General features: G+C 46.7%; 1 protein-coding gene across 2 annotated transcripts in view; it reads right to left on the bottom strand.

Moving 5' to 3' along the window:
- Positions 1-17,804, bottom strand: part of LOC138262279 (uncharacterized) — a 306,864-nt gene that overhangs the window by 161,987 nt on the left and 127,073 nt on the right. For both annotated transcript variants that reach the window (XM_069212168.1, XM_069212169.1), the window contains exons 7-8: positions 13,196-13,318; positions 8,599-8,694 (exon numbers count right to left, since the gene is read on the bottom strand). In XM_069212168.1, the coding sequence (XP_069068269.1) occupies positions 8,599-8,694; positions 13,196-13,318 (219 nt within the window). The remainder of the gene's footprint in view (positions 1-8,598; positions 8,695-13,195; positions 13,319-17,804) is intronic.

The following is a 17,804-nucleotide window of genomic DNA, read 5'->3' as shown; positions in this document are numbered from 1 at the left end:
ACTTCAGCTTACACTCCAGGAATCCTGCTCAGGCTCTCACCTTCCGGAAGACAATCAGGACCATTTAATATTCACTGCCAAGATGCCCCAAGGGGTGAACATGCTCTTTAAAAACCCACATGTTCTATCTCACCTTCGAGTACAGCTGCCTTCTGAACTTTGATTGGCTGCTGGAATGACTGTTGGTGTTTGAGTGTTAAAGATGAGTCTAGTTTAATTCAAGGCAGGAATCTTGCAGAATCGCCAAGCATTTCCTTTTGGGTTTGGGTAGTCAAGAAGCATCTTACAATCAACACAGAGAAAGGACTTTGACTCATTCCCTTTTCATCCATTTCTCATTTGAACAGCCTTTCAGGCATAGGGTGAGGGGCGTAACAGAGGCCCCCACGCCCCCTGTTGTCGAGTAGGGGAGGCAAGATTACCCATATTGGGGCCCCCCTCAGACCCTACTGATGTGAGTGTGGGGGGGGGGCGGGCTTCAGCATATCTTGCAGGCCCCCGCTCCTCCAAACGTTTTGCTACACCACTGTTTAGGGTCAGCACATGGCAGTTCTATTATGCTTTTCTTTTTTAAGACTCTCATCCACTTTATCAGTGGCATGCTTCATTATCAGGTCTCAACCATAATGCACTTTTTATATTGTGGAACATAGATAGTTGAAATAGAAACACACCAGGAGCACCACAATTTGCCTTTAAGATTGGGTGTCCTAGGTATGGTTAAAGGATTTCATCAGGACAAAAGAGAACAACATAGAGCGCATAGAAACATGCAGGCTTACTTTGCGCATTTGTGGTCAGGGACATTCTAGTGCCTAGAGATATTAAACAAACATTTAGAAATCATGGGTATCATTATTATTAACTTCCATCAGCAAAGGTCTCTAAGCGCTGTAGATGGCTAACATAAAGCAGAAGGAAAATTTTACTTACTAGTAGACATCTGATTGTGGCATGTAGTGCTGTAGATTCACATGCTGTGCATAAGCTCAACATCTAGTGTTGAGTTCCGATTGGTACAACTTGTTTTTCTTTGAAGAATGTTCTCGAGTCACAGGATAAAGTGACTCCACCTCTTGGCGATAGTGCGTATAGGCACTGAGTCTTTTGCTAGACTGTTTTCTCTGCAGGCTGGAGAGTGAAGTAGTATGGAAAGCTTAAAAAAAAAAAAAAGATGTCCATGCAATGTATCTATGTATATACAATATTTACATATTAACGTAATTGCAATGGCTGCAGGCTTCCGATGAGGAGGGAGGGCGCATGTGACTCTGCAGCACCACATGCCACAAACAGATGTCTACAGGTAAGTAACATTTTCCGTTCGATGCTTTGTGTGTTAGCCATCTACTGAGCCGAGGACCATTCAATGGCATGTGTGGCTGTAGATGCAAATGCTGTGCATAGACTGAATGCAGTCCCTCCATAAAGCGGTGGCGAGCGTGCAGGAGTCGCAATTGTTTGGAAGTGTCGTAAGTGCTGCTTGGCCAATATCAGCTTGTTGCCTTGCTAGTACATCTACACAATAGTGTTTTGTAAAGGTACGTGGTGTAGACCATGTAGCTGCTTTACAAATATCTGCTATAGGTATGTTCCCTATAAGAGTCATTGAAGCACCCTTCTCCCTAGTAGAGTGTGCTCCAGGTGTGACAGGTAAGTTTTGTTTTTAGCTTAGCAAGTTTGAATACACTCGACTATCCACCTAGCTATACCAGCTTTTGAAATAGGGTTTCCTTTGTGTGGCGTTGAAGAGGCCACAAACAATTGTTTAGTTTTCCTGAACTCTTTGGTTCTAGTTATATAATACATAGGAGCCCTTTGTACTTCAAGAGTATGTAGAGCCCTTTCCACCACAGAGTCCGTTTGCGGAAAGAAAACTGGTAGTTCTATTGACTGATATGGAATTGGGAAACTACTTTTGGTAGGAATTTAGGATTAGTTGAAGAACTACTTTACCTTTGTGAATCTGGAAGAATTATTCTTCCAGGGTTAAAGCCTGGAGCTCACTGATACATCTAAGGGACGTGATATCCACCAGAAAAACTACCTTCCATAATAGGAATTGTAAGAGACACGAATGTTGTGGCTCAAAAGGGTTACCCATGAGCCTTGTGAGAACAATGTTAGGGTTACAGGGCGGTGCCAGAGGGACCCTTCGTGGAATGACTCAAGTCCTTCCACAAATGCTTTAATGAGGGATCCTAAATAAAGAAGTGCGCTGTCTGTTTTGAAGATATCCAGCTATAGCAGCCAAATGAAATCAAATGGATGTGTGAGCTAAATTAGCTTTTTGTGAATGCAGAAAGTCACAAAATATCTTGAACAGTTGGCTTGAGAGAGTCAATGCTTTTAGGTTCACAGTAGTAGACAAAGCATCTCCACTATGCTGCATAACATTGCCTAGTTGGGGGTCTATGCACTTCTTAAGAATGTCCATACATTTGTGCGGTAGTAGTAAATATACAAATTACATGACCTCAGGAGCCATATTGCTATGTTGAATGACTTGGAGTCTGGATGTCTTGTTTCTCATTGGTTTTGTGTTAGGTCCGGCCTGTTGAGGAGCTTTTGGTGTGGAACTAGTGAGAGATCCAGCAGTGTTCTAAACCAGTGTTCCCCAACCCCCGGGCCGCGGACCGGTGCCGGTCCGTGGATCAATCGGCACCGGCCCGCCCCACTGTGGCGGGCGGTAAATGTTTGATAATTTTCCGTGGCCTGCTTGTCACACAATGGGACAAGCGGGCCACAGAAAAATTATCAAACATTTACTGGTCCGCGGCGATAAAAAGGTTGGACAACACTGTTCTAAACCATGGCTGACGTGCCCATTTGGGAGCTATGAGTATCATGGTGAGGGGAAATTGTTTTAGTTTCCGAACTAGAAAAGGAATGAGTGGAAGATGCAGAAAAGAGTTAGCAAATATCCCTGACCAACTCACCCAAACAGCATTGCCCTTGGACTGAGGGTGAGTGTACCTGGATGCAAGTTTTGGCATTTTGAGTTTTGCGCATTGGAGAAGAGGTCTATTTGAGGTGTTCCCCCCCCCCTTTAGAAAGTAATGTTGCAGGAATTGTGGGTGAAGTTCCCATTTGTGGACTTATTGTTCCATCCTGCTGAGTAGCTCTGCAAACTGACTGTCCGTTCCTGGGAGATACTGTGCCACTATGTGAATTTAGTGATGAATTGCTCATTTCCATATTTTCTGTGCAAGATGGGACAGCTGAGATGAACATGTCCCCCCTGTTTTTGAGGACAGTACATGGAAGTCATGTTGTCTGTACGTACTAGCACTACTTTGCATTGCAAGAGTGGAACCCCTCCATTGCTAGGAAGCCTGCGTGCAATTCCAGGTGAGTGATGTTCCACATGCCTTGTACAGTAAGGTTGTGAATATGAGCTCCCCAACTGGTTTGTGATGCGTCTGTAGTGAGCGTGATCTGAGGTACAGAGTTCAAAGAGGGCAGTCCTTTCATAAGGTTTGTGGTATTCCACCATTGCAGAGAGTGATGAGCTTTGCAGTCAACCTACACTAGATCTTCCAGTCGGCCCAGTGCCCGAGAACACTGACAAGAGAGACGTAGTTGAAGGGGACGCAGGTGAAGTCTGGCATGAGGTACGATGGCAATAAAGGACGCCATCATCCCCAGCAGGCGCATGAAAGTCCTCACTGTGTATGAATGGTTTTCTATTAACTGAGAAATCAACGAGTGAAAAGTTTGAACATGGGCTGAGCTGGGGGAACGCTAGCCCCAATTATGTATTGAGAACCGCGCTTAGATGAGGTTGCATTTGATGTGGTTGGAGATGGGATTTGAGGTAATTGATTGTGAATCCCAGAGTGTGGAGGAGGCTGCTTGTGAGTTGAGTGTGATGTTGACGTTGTTGTAAGGTGCTGGCTTTGACAAGCCAGACATTGAAGTAAGGGAAGACATAAATGTGTTGTCTCCTGAGGTGTGCGGCAACTACTGAGCGACACTTGGTGAATACTCTGCGAGCGGTTGTGACCCCAAGAGGTAAGACCTTGATCTGGTAATGTTTTCCTGCCACCACAAATCTGAGGTATTTGCAGTGTGCTTGATGGATGGGCAAATAAGTGTGTTTTAGATCCAACGCTGTCAAAGTCACTTTGTTGTAGAAGAGGAATGTTATCCTGAAGAGTGACCATATGGAAATTCTCTGATAAACCACTACATTCTAACGGTCTGAGATGTAGAACAGGCCTGAGTGAGCCGTCTTTCCAGGGCACAAGAACATACAGAAGTACAGGGTGTATATTCCTGAACCTTGATGTTTTAATGGATCTGGCTCTATGTTCCCTTTGAGGAGAACAGATTGCTCTTCCTCCTTGTAGGAAAATGGCACTGTTGGCATGGTTACCCCCAAACTTTTTGCCTTTTGTTGATGCCAGCTGTGATTGGAAGTGTGTTGGGACCCTGCTAACCAGGCCCCAGCACCAGTGTTCTTTCCCTAAAACTGTACCTTTGTCTCCACAATTGGCACAGCCCTGGCACACAGATAAGTCTCTTATAACTGGTACCCCTGGTACCAAGGGCCCTGTTGCCAGGGAAGGTCTCTAAGGGCTGCAGAATGTATTATGCCACCCTCAGGGATCCCTCACTCAGTGCATGTTCACTGCTTTGCAGCTTGTGTGTGCTGATGGGGAGAAAATGACTAAGTCGACATGGCACTCCCCTCAGGGTGCCATACTAACCTCACACTGCCTGTGGCATAGGTAAGTCACCCCTCTAGCAGGCCTTACAGCCCTAAGGCAGGGTGCACTATACCACAGTTGAGGGCATGAGTACTAAGCCCCTACAGTGTCTACGTCAATTCTTAGACATTGTAAGTGCAGGTTAGCCATATTGAGTAAACGGTCTCAGTGTCTGAAATAACAAACTCTACTGTTACATAATGGCTACACTGAATACTGAGAAGTTTGGTATCAAACTTCTCAGCACAATAAACCCACACTGATGCCAGCGTTGAATTTATGGAAAAATGCACACAGATGGCATCTTAGAGATGCCCCTTGTATGTTAGCCCAACTACTAGTGCTAGGCTGACCAGTTTCTGCCAGCCTGCCACAACCAAATGGGTTTCTGGCCAAATGGGGTGAGTGCCTTTGCGCATTCTGTGACCAGGAACAAAGCCTGTCCTGGGTGAAAGTGCTTCACACCTCCCCCTGCAGGAACTGTAACACCTGGCGGTGAGCCTCAAAGGCTCAAGCCTGGTGTTACAGTGCCCCACGGCACTCCAGCTAGTGGAGATGCCTGCCCACCAGACACAGCCCCCACTTTTAGCGTCAAGCCCAGAGGAGAGAGTGAGAAAAACAAGGAGGAGTCACCCTCCAGCCAGGACAGCCCGTAAGGTGTCCTGAGCTGAGGTGACCCCTTCGTTAGAAAACTGACTTGCTGATATGAGGTGGGATCTTCAGGTGAAGATGGTCTAGCTGGGTAGAGATTCAGACCATTGGGCGTAATAGGATCTGGATCATCTGTGTCCCACGGATCTGGGTCATCTAATGTGTGTCTTAAATCATGAGCCCTATGTGAGGGGGGGGGGTTTGCTGGTGTAAATCCCGAGGGAGGGGGAGATGTTGGTGGAGGAGAAGGAGGTGGAGCTTGAGGAGAAGGCTGTTTAGAAGATGAAGCCTTATCTTTGGTGGGCTTCGTTGGAGGCAGAGGAGTATCAAGCACCTCTTGAAAAGTCAATTATCTCTTTAAATGAACAGGGGGCGTGGACAAACTACGGCCTGTACCTTCTTGAATATAAAGTCGGTGCTGCAGAGTGTTCAGGACTTCAAGAATTGGTTCCACTGGTGAAGGGGTGGTTGAAGACTTCCAGAATCCACAGGAGTGGAAGAAGTCTTTTTTGCAGTTTTCAGTTCCGAAGTTGTTAATCAGTGCGGTGGTGTCTGCACCAAAACAGAGGAGGGCAGGATTTTGGTCGGTACCGAAGCATTGTGTGCCGCAGTGGAGCTACCAGAGCCAGAGGTCGATGGCAAAGGTTTTACTAAGCTTTTTTTGATGCCGAGCCGAAGGGTGGGGCACCCGATACGGTTTCTCGGCTCCGACCATGGCAAGAAGGCAGTGGCGGACCAGTAACCTCTTTAGATGTTGCTTTAATAGTCTTTGTCGGGTTGCAGGGGTCTTTGTACTCACGGTCTGCGCCGACTGCAACAGCTGGCTCTCAATATCTGATAGCACAACCGACTCAGTCTTGGATCGAGAAGGCCTCTTCTTGCTCCAGCTCCTCTTGTACGTGCTCTTCCCCGAAGATGTCTAGTGTCTCATCTGAAGTCTGAAAAGCCATTTCCAGCAGACGAGCTCTTCAGTTTCTAAGCATCTTCTTTGACTGAAAGGATCAATACGTGTCACAAATTTGTTCATTGTGGTCAGGGGAGAGACTCAAATTACACACCTGGTGTTGATCAGTGGGGGGGGGATAACTTGGAATGGCTTTGAGGCCAAAAACGAAATGGAGCCCGTTCCATCAGGCCTGCGCAGCCGGATGCCACACGGAGGATGTAGGTTTGAAGAGGGGCACGGATGCCCCGAAGGGTAAGGAGTCTGTTTCGGGATTAGAATTTGAACAGAGGACAGACTATAAGAAAGGAAACACTATTGAAACAATACCATCACTGAAAGGAAGATGGAGAGAAAACTGTTTGGGATTGTATCAAGCCGAGAACTCTGAGCAAGAGGAACACACATCCAAACCCGACGGCAGAGAGAAAACAATCTAACAAAGGACTCAAGGCCAATCTTCACTATCGCCGAGAGGAGTCACCACTGGATCCCGTGACTCAAACATTCTTCAAAGAAAAACAAGTTGCGAGCTTATACACTGCATGTGCATCTACAGCGACAGGTGCCATCAAACATAAATAATCTTATCTAAAACTGGGAAGAAAAAGCCTGACTGAATTCCACAACCATTTAACTTGCAGGGTGCACCCGTCACACAGAATTTTCCACCCTGTGAGCCAAGATTGCATCACTGGAGCTCTGTCTTTACATATGTGGTGACTGAGGAATCCTTCTGTGCTCCAGAGTTTGGGATAACCAAAAGGAACTCGCCTTGCTAGTTTCAGGAACAGAGCCTGGGAAGTTTGTCTACCAGCCTGTGGAGACTGCCACAGCACCGACTGACTGCTGAGGAGGGGGTTAGTGAAACTCACCTGAATGAAGGAACAACCATCTTACAGCCACTCAGCCACCAGTACTGGTGATGCCTGCACTCGCCCATCAGTGTAAAAAGGCATGTCCACTGCGGGCCACAGCTCAAGTCTTCCTTGCGAGCCCTGTGTGGTGGTTCATGCTCCGCTACATCACCAGTAGCAGCTCATAGTAAGCAGCACACTTGTTCTACGTTCACCACCGCTACCACAGGACAAACAGCATTGTGTTCCCAAACAGGGGAGGAAGAATGATCACCCGTTCCGAGGGGCTAGTGTCTCTCAAAATAAGGGAACTGATTCACTACAGTCCCCTCAGCTCCACACCTGAGATACCCCAGTGGATGGCTACGGGGCAATGAGCAACACCCCTAAAGATTGTGAAGACTGTCATGTGTTCCTATTGCGTAATCATTCATTGTTATTAATCTGAAGTTCTCTTACGCCTCAGCATGCTTGCTAAGTTGCATGACTCCAGTAGGCCTAGAAGACATTTTGGGCCATATTTACAACTCAGTGGATGAGTTAACTTCAGTGGGATTCAGATTTCGGCGGACGGCATATCTGTCTCCGTTGTGATGGAGTAACCCTTCCACTGAGTTCTAAATCAGGCCCTTTATTCTACGTAGTACACCTGCACATTGCCTGCATCTCACATTGAAGAGTAACCTTGCTTTCAGTGTTGCAAACAGAAGTGTGAGTTCAGGAAATAAATTCAGCATGATGTTCCTGTCTTTGTATCCTAGTTTCAAGGACGTCTCACATTTTCTCAGTGGGAAGATCCTGCCACCACCTCATTGGATAAGTTTTGCTGAAGTAAAAAGTTTCAATCAAGTGTTTATGGTCCATAGACTTGCACTGAAAGAAAAGTGTATAAAAGCTGTAAAAATCTGCACGTGTGAGTGAGAGCTCTGGTGGATTGAAATGAGAATTGTCTCCAGATTATTCACTGTGCTGCTTTCTATTTTTAAATTAAACAAGTTAGACTTTTGGGCTTCCTGACGTATTGTTTTAATTCAACAAGGCAACTTCAGCAAGAGGAATTTAGACTAATTCATAGACTGCCGTGGCATGACCAATCCAATGCCCTATGAAGGCTAAACACAGTGATTCCATTGAAGTAAAGAACTTTTCAGTCTCTAGAATAAAGTTGTGGTTAGACAGTGATTTATTGGTAGTGGTCTGATCTGTCTAAGTGCCCTAATCCCACACCTTGGACTGTTCTACTTTGTTATCCCAAGGTCCATGGCTGAAGGGGTGTTCTTGGCACTCATGTTTGTGTCCAGTAATGGGCTAGGCCAGAGGGCGCCAGTGGTAAAGGGCTTTGCTGGACAAGCCTACCCCAGGAGTGGCTGGTTGTACCCTGGAGTTGACTCCCTGGTGTCTCACACTGCGGTGGGAGTTTCTACTGGTGACTCACCTTTCAGTTTGTTGATACCTTCTATCAAGAGGCAGGAGAAGAGCACGTCCAGGAGAACCCCTCCGGGGGCGGCAGAATCCAGGATGATGCGATAGCCTTCAGTTTGAAAAGACACAATATTGATTAGTACACACGTTGATAAGAGAAAATTCTGGAAGCATGGGACCTCTTCGGATTCCACTCTGAGCCTCGACAGCCTGCTGCCAGGCACTCACACAGGGATGGAATCTGCAGAAAGAACCACACTTCTTATAACATTCTGTAGTCGGCCATCTTGTACCACCTATCAGGGTTTATTTCTTTTTTTGAAGTTGACATCTTTGAAAATGCAACGCCGGTGATTTAAAAAAAAAAAAGATGAGTGAATTAGCAGCTTTGAGCAGTTGGAAGAAGGCTCCTCCCAGTTCCATTCCACCACTGGTGGGAAACCAGGACTGACAGGGCAGGGGCAGAGGCTGTGGGAGCTGTTGAGAATGAGGAACCAAAAACCACTGGCAATGGCGAGGACTATCGTCCACTTTCCAGTAGGGTGACCACCCGTCTGTAAATTTCACGGACTGTCCATTATTTCGCCATGCTGTCCGTTGTCCGTGATGAAAGCCTTAACGGACGGCAAAATTACGGGCAGAGGAGTTTCCCCAGCCGGGCTGGAAGGCAGGGGGTCTCCTGTGCTCTGAGGGAGGGAGGGGCAGACAGATAAGAAAAGGCCTGCTTGCCAGGGGGTCTCCTTCCCTAAAGACATGCAAATGTGCCCAACTGGTAAACCTGCAAATACAAAGGGGCTTGAAAACCTTCATTGACTTTACTAAAAGGAGTCACTTGAAGTTTTCTGATGGCAAAGACATTACTTTTAGAGAGGTGTTGTAATGGTGTTCCAAGGTGAGCTGTGGAGTGTGTGGTTATAATGTAGTGTTATACATTTTTTTACTACTAAGTATAAACTGTATATTATTCAAATCAGTATTTGAGAAGCACTTTTTTTTTATCTAACCGAAATGTATTTGCGCATTTTGTAGAAGCCTTTATTATGATGTAATTGTATTTTTCACAGTTCTTTCAGGTACCTCAGTACCTCATAGTACTAACAAACATTGGCAAAGCCAATAGGTTTCATCTACGAAAGAGTTATTGGCTTTGCTAATGTGTTTTAGCCATTAGCCATGTTATACACCAGAGAAGCTGCTGTTCAGCATGGCTTAAAGTTAGTGGCATAATTGTGTGGAGTGGGGTAGAGTGGCATAGGAGCAGTGGCGTAGAGCCCAGTGGTGCAAAGTACAGTGCACTGGGGTACAGGTCAGTTGTTTAGAGTGCGTTAGCGTAGAGTGCAGTCGTTTAGAGTGCAGTGGCATGGAGTGGCGTGGCGCAGAGTAGAGTGGCATAGAGTGAAGTGGAGTAGAGTGGCATACATTAGAGTGGCAGAGAGAGGAGTAGTGTAGAGTGGTGCAGTGGCATAGATTGCAGAGTAGACTCATGTTGCAGGGAGTGCAGTGGCGTAGTGTAGAGTGGTGCAGAGTAGATCAAAGTGCTGTAGAGTGGAGTGATGCAGAGTAGAGTGGCATAGAGTGCATTAGTACATAGTACATTGGTGTATAGTACAGTGGTGGAGAGTGCAACTCTGCAGAGTAGAGTGTCAGTGCAGTGATGTAGAGTGGAGTAGAGTGGCACAGAGAGCAGTGGCGTGGAGTACAGTGGTACATAGTAGAGGGCAGTGGCGTACAGTGCAGTTGTTTAGAGTGCATTGGTGCAGAGTGCAGTGGCATAGAGTGGCACAGGGTAGAGTTACATAGAGTGCAGTGGAGTAGTGTGGCGTACAATAGAGTGACAGAGAGTGCAGTAATGCAGAGTGGTGCAGTGTCATAGAGTGCAGAGTAGACTCATGTGGCATAGAGTGCAGTGGTGTAGAGTGGTGCAGAGTGGAGTATTGTTGAGTGGTGTAGAGTAGAGTATAGTGCCTAGAGTGTAGTGGCATAGAGTAGAATGGTGCAGAGTGCAGCGTTGCAGAGTAAAGTGTCAGTGCAGTGGTGTAGAGTGGTACAGAGAACAGTGGCATAGACTACAGTGGTGCAGAGTAAAGGGCAGTGGCATACAGTGCAGCTGTTTAGAGTGCACTGGTGTAGAGTGCAGTTGCAAAGAGTGGCATTGGGCAGAGTAGAGTGGCATAGAATGCAGTGGAATAGAGTATATTGGTGCAGAGTGCAGTAGTACAGAATAGAGTTGTGTAGAGTATAGTGGCGGCCAGTGCAGTGTTGCAAAGTGTCAGCTTGCAGTGGTGTAGAGTAAATTGAACTAGAGTGCAGTGGTCAGAGTGGTATAGAGTACAGTGGCGTAGAATAGATTGTTTCACAGTAGAGTGCAGTGGCTTAGAGTAGAGAGGTGCAGGGTAGAGTACAGTGGCATAGAATGCAGTGGCACAGAGTGCAGTGGCATAAAGTAGATTATTTCACAGTTGAGTGAGGTGGCCTAGATTGGAGAGGTACAGGGTAGAGTGGAATTGCGTAAGTGGCATAGAGTGTGATGGCATAGAGTAAAGTAGTGTAGAGTGCCGTGGCATAGAGTGCAGAGGTGCAAAGTAGATTATAGTGATGTACAGTGTATTGATGTAGAGTGCAGGGGCATAGAGTTGAGTGTTACAGAGTAAAGTGCATCAGCATACAGTGTATTAGCTTAGAGTGCAGTGGCGTACAGTGCAGCGTTGCAGAGTGGCAGAGAGTGGAGTTGTGCGGATTAGATTGTTGTTGCCTTGACTGGAGTGGTATGGCGTGTAGATGAGCAGAGCGCAGTGGTGTAGAGAGGCGTAAAGTGCAGTGGCATAGAGTAGAGTGGTACAGAGTAGAGAGGCATAGTGTGAAGTAGCATAGAGTGCAGTGGCATAATGTGGAGTGGTTCCGAATGGAGAAGAGTGCAGTGGCATGGAGTGGAGTAAAGTAGAGTGATACAGAGTAGGGTGCAGTGGCGTGTAGTGGTGCAGAGCAGAGAGGAGTGCAGTATGGATGGTATGCCAACACACCTCCATTACAGACAACACATTTTTGATTGAAATGACCATTATGTTTGCACAGATATACAGTTTTTCAAATCAAACTATACTGTGCACAGACGATGATGTGTGGAAATTGCATCACCTAATGCAATGATTTGTTTTAATCATGTAAAGGTATTTGTTTCCAGCACAGTTCAGAATTAACAAAAATGTGCTTGATTTGTACTTCTAATTCTGATATATTCTGAGGTTTATTTAAATGTTGTCATGTGATAGAAAAAACTATTTCCTAACCCCAGTATCCAGCAAGATTGTCGCATAAATCCTCTCACTTTGAAGTCAGAGAAAGTAAAGTAAACACTAAGTTCCCACCGAAGACAGAGCCTGACATTTGACTTTGTTCTTTGAATGCACAGCAAATATAACAAGATAAGAGCAAGATTTACAGGCCTGTTTACAGAAAGGGAATACTCTGCAGGATACGGTAAATAAGGTTTTGGCAAGGGAAGGGACGAATTCAAGCTGCATAGCCTAAAACAAATAAAGCCAGCAAATTGAAAGCAACAAATTGTGAGTTACAAACCACAAGGCCAATGGCAAGCAACGGGCAGAATGCATTCACAAGGAAGCACTATGAATTTACTTAAAGGGACAGCTGTGGGATACTTTGTGGGGAAAGTCCGGTATTTTAGTCCATATCTTGCAGAGGTTTGGCCACATCAGTCACCCAGGTAGTATGACGAGAAGACCTGGAGTGGTTTCCAAGTTGCAGGAAAGGTCTGTACACCCATTCTATCAGTTTACCACCATTTCCTATGATACAGAGCTTCTGGCACACCTCTTGTAGGGTTAGTGCTAGGTGGCAGACATGAAATAGGGCATTTAATGATTATTTAAGGTGGTTGTAAGTAAAGAGTTGACCGGGGTGAAGATGGTAGTTTGCCACAAGGGTTAGGAAATTTAGTAGCTCACTGTTCAGAAACAAAGTCCCCAATTTTAAGACACCTGCAACATGCCACTGATGGGGTTGCTCTGAGCACAGCCATCCTGTGCGAGTGGGAAGACTTAGCAAAGGTAGTGCAGGAGCATAGGGTTTCTTCGTGTCAGTGAGTTTACAGGTTCTGGCAAGGCAAGAGAAAGTCGTGCATGATAACCCCGCATGGTGATCCGTAGAATGGTCAGTAGGAAACAATGAGCAGTGCATTAAGTCTTTCTTAAAAGTCTTTATTTGTAAACCCCATCTCATGCAGGGAGGTGGGCAGAAAGCCAGCGAGACACCCATTGGACCTGTGCAGCTGAATAATAGCATTCTAATTCCGGAATACCTAATCCATCCGCAGTCACAGTTAGCTTTAAAGTGGAACGAGCTCCTGATGGCGTCGCAGTGACCAAATCAGATGTGTGGCCTGTCTGAAGGATGACCAGGGGAAGGTTTGCAAAATAATACTATCAATGGGGTAGCACACCATCTTCACTAGTGCCACATGGCCTGTACAGAAGGCAGAAGAGAAGACCCGCCACTCCACGACTAACCACCTGTCCCATTAATGCTTCCGTACAGCGCACTGAGCCAGATAACCAAAGCAGGAGAATTCCTTTACAACATTTACCTCTTACCTCTATTCCGTTTACGGAAATCAGGCTTTTCAGCACAGAACAGTAAAACCACTACCGTCATTGAAGTGGCCAACACCACAAAAAGCAGGACCACACACAGCAGGACCATAGCCACGGACACACCTGAAACAGACAATCAAAGAAAACCAGGTGAGTCCAGCCAGCCTCACAACTATGGCAAGTGTGTGTGTCCTCAACAATGGTTAGATAGAAATATTACACTCGGAAGAAATGTCTGTATACTCTATAACATGCAGTATTTTCATGTGCAGTACTTATAAACAAAGGTATGTAAACATATCCATAGGACAAGCAGGTAAATCCCCGCAGTGAGATAAAGGGCCTGATTTAGATCTTTTTGGAGGCGATCACGTCTGCCACATTATGAACCCATTATATTCTATGGAGATCGTATTATTGTGGACGGAATATCCGCCACATTTATGACAGAGTATCCCATCCGACGAGATCTATATCAGGCCCAAAGTCATAAGTAGGCCTCGTGGGCCTGGCCACAGGGGTTTCCCGATTCCAGGACTGAATATCCGAGACATTGCTACAGTACAGCTGACATGTGCTTATTAACATGTCATGTGACATTTGCACTGCAGTAATAAAAGAGGGAAAAGGCCTTTATTTGTACACTAGTTTAGTTGGCCTATTTCTTTTCATTGTCTTTGTAGTTGTTTTTCTATTCTATGCATATAATCACAATACAAATATCAATTATGTGCCATAAATATTAAAACAGTAACTACAGTGCTTACTTTTAAAACAACTGTCAATCATAGGTGTAAAATCGATATAAAAGGTTGTTTTTACCCTTGTGATACCTTGATTTGTCACAATAATATCTGAAGTCGCTTTCACAAAAAAGATGTCCGGACAATTAATGCTCAACCCCCATTTATTTCTCATTCGGGCACACATGAATCTATGCACATCTGGGATGCCATTGGGTCCCTGCCCTTGAATCAACTTCTTCCTCTGACATCACAGCCCAGCTCTTTTCCTGATTGGAGGGCACTATATATGGATCTTGTGGACAACAAACTAAAGATAAAGGTGTATACTAAATGAGTATCCAGCACATAACACGTTTACGATTCATATGCTTTAAGCAGTACTAAACTCATGCTTGAAGTTTACATGACAGATGCAGAAAGGGGGGCGGTTTGGAAGCCTTTCCTGCCCCCGCAGCCACCCAGTCACCTTGGAGGCCATCATGGTTGGTACTCCTCTACCACAAGAGCAGGCCAGTACTAGAAATCCAGCACAGTACTGTGAAAAGAGTACTTAGACTACATACGGACACCGAACATCACTGAGACCCAAAGTCACTGAGACATCCTTCACTAATACTTACTACTTCATAATATCCATCACCTAGACCTATCTAGTCACTGAGACATCCTTCGTCCATACTACCACACAGGTTCCATTACCGAGACCTACTCTACTATGATTACTGAGATGTACAGTTACTGAGACATCCTTCACCGATAATTACTACTACATAGGTTTCATTACCTAGACCTACCATTCTACTGTTACTAAGATGTACAATTACTGAGGCCATCCTTCACTGATATTTACTACTGCATAGGATCCATTACCTAGACCTACTGTGTAAGGAAATGCCTCCTTGGCATGGTTACCCCCTAACTTTTTTCCTTTTGCTGATGCCAGTTATGATTGAAAGTGTGCTGGGACCCTGCTAACCAGGCCCCAGCACCAGTGTTCTTTCCCTAAACTGTACCTTTGCTTCCACAATTGGCACAGCCCTGGCACTCAGATAAGTCCCTTGTAACTGGTACCCCTGGTACCAAGGGCCCTGATGACAGGGAAGGTCTCTAAGGGCTGCAGCATGTCTTATGCCACCCTAGGGACCCCTCACTCAGCACATACACACTATCCCCACCAGCACACACAAGCTGTGAGGCAAAGAGACTAAGTCAACATGGCCCTCCCTCAGACTGCCATGCCCACATCCCACTGCCTGTGGCATAGGTAAGTCAACCCTCTAGCAGGCCTTACAGCCCTAAGGCAGAGTGCACTATACCACAGCTGAGGGCATAGTTGCATCAGCACTATGCCCCTACAGTGTCTAAGCAAACCCTTAGACAATGTAAGTGCAGGGCAGCCATAAAGAGTATATGGTCTAGGAGTCTGTCAGTTGTGAACTCCACAGTTCTATAACAGCTACACTGAAATCTGGGAAGTTTGGTATCAAACTTCTCAACACAATAAATGCACACTGATGCCAGTGTGGGATTTATTGTAAAATACACCCAGAGGGCATCTTAGAGATGCCCCCTGAATACCAGTCTGACTCCTAGTGCTAGGCTGGCCAGTTTCTGCCAGCCTGCCACAACCAGACGAGTTTCTGGCCACATGGGGTGAGTGCCTTTGTCACTCTGTGGCCAGGAACAAAGCCTGTACTGGGTGGAGGTGCCTCTCACCTCCCCCTGCAGGAACTGGAGGCGAGCCTCAAAGGCTCATGCCTTTTGTTACAGCACCACAGGGCATCTCAGCTAGTGGAGGTGCCCACCCCTCTGGCCACTGCCCCCTCTTTTGCTCTTTTGGCAGCAAAGCTTGAGGAGATAATGATAAAAACCAGGAGGAGTCACCTACCAGTCAGGACAGCCCATAAGGTTCCCTAAGCTGAGGTGACTTAAGAAATCCTCCATCATGAGTTTGGAGGATTCCCCTCAATAGGAATAGGGATGTGCCCCCCTCTCCTCTGGGAGGGGGCACAAAGAGGGTGTAGCAACCCTCAATGATAGTAGCCATTGGCTACTGCCCCCTGACCTAAACACACCCCTAACTTTAGTATTTAGGGGCGACCCTGAACCCAGGAAATCAGATTCCTGCCACTTACAACAAGAAGAAGGACTGCTGACCTGAAAGCCCCGCAGAGACAACTGACTTGGCCCCAGCCCTACCGGCCTGCCTCCAGACTCAAAGAACCTGCACAGCGACGCTTCCGACAGGGACCGGCGACCTCTGAGGACTCAGAGGACTGCCCTGAACCTAAAGGACCAAGAAACTCCAGAGAAAAGCAGCACTGTTCAGAAACTGCAACAACTTTGCAACTTTAAAGCAACTTTCAAAGAACTCTCACTTCCCGCCAGAAGCGTGAGGCTTCACACTCTGCACCCGGCTCGAGTTCAGGAGAACCAACAGTGCAGAGATGACTCCCAGGTGACTACAACGAAGTAGACACCCTGAGTCGACCTCCTTGCACCCCTACAGCGACACCTGCAGTGAGGATCCTGAGGCTCCCCCTGACCGCGACTACCTGGTAACAAAGGAACTCGATGCCTGGACCGAGCACTGCACCCGCAGCCCCCAGGACCGAGAGGAACGACCTACCAGTGCAGGAGTGACCTGCAGACGGCCCTCATCCTAGCCCAGTCTGTGGCTGGCCCGAGAAGCCCCCCTGTGCCCTGCCTGCATCGCCTAAGTGACCCCACTGTCCCTCCATTGCTTTCAATAGCAAACCCGATACCTACTTTGCCTACTGCACCCGGCCGCCCCTGTCCCGCTGAGGGTGTGTTTTGTGGGCTTGTGTGTGTCCCCCCCAGTGCTCTACAAAACCCCCCTGGTCTGTTCCCAGAGGACGCAGCTACTTACCTGTAAACAGACCGGAGCACCCCTGTTCTTCATAAGCGCCTATGTGATCTGTTACTGAGATGTACAGTTACTGAGACCATCCTTCACTGATAATTACTACTACATAGGTTCCATTACCTGGACCTACTGTTCCACTGTTACTGAGATGTAGAGTTAATGAGACCATCCTTCACCAATACTTATTACTTAATAGGATTTATTACCTACACCTACTGTTCTTTCACTGAGATGTCCTGTTACTGAGACCATCCTTCACCTCTAAATACTACTACAGAGGTTCCATTACCTATACCTACTGTACTACTGTTCCTGAGATTTACAGTTACTGAGACTATCCTTCACCGATACTTACTACCACATAGCCTCCATGAACAAGGCCTACAGTTCTACTGTTGCCGACACCCAATATCACCAAGACCAACCTTCACCAATACTACTACTTCGATTCCATCCCCCAGGGCTACACCTAATTTAAAAAGGGAAGGAGGCTGTGCAACCTGTCTCCCTGAGCCATCTTGGGCACCGGGGACCCCATATACCAGGCCAGAGGTGTATGCTCCAGTGCCAACCACCAGCATCCACATACCACATGGTTGGGGCCAGAGGGGGAGCCCGAGGGCCCCTCTGCCCCAGCCAGCTCCTTGCAAGGTATGGGAGCTGGCATTGCTCCAGACATGAAAGAGTAGCTATTTATGCTTGCTCTCGCCAGGCAGGAGCCATAAGCGTTCTAGTTACCCGTCTGTACCATCGGAGGCAAGGAATAGAAGACAAATCTTTCCCCAGCTGGCAGGAGCATCTTTAAATCTCCCACTGGCTGAGAGCAGACTTACATGTTTGCTCCAGTTTGGCAGGAGATTGAAAAATGCTCCCACTAGACAACAGCAAGCAGATGTTTCATTTGCTACACTGGTGTGGGCAGAGAAATAGCTGTGCCCTGAGGGTGGGCTTCCCGGGACAGCGTGTCACTGATTCA

This window comes from Pleurodeles waltl, chromosome 10 (assembly GCF_031143425.1).
Source record: "Pleurodeles waltl isolate 20211129_DDA chromosome 10, aPleWal1.hap1.20221129, whole genome shotgun sequence".
Taxonomy (NCBI): domain Eukaryota; kingdom Metazoa; phylum Chordata; class Amphibia; order Caudata; family Salamandridae; genus Pleurodeles; species Pleurodeles waltl.
Note: the sequence above shows the minus strand (reverse complement) of the source record. Positions and strands in the feature narration are given on the sequence as shown.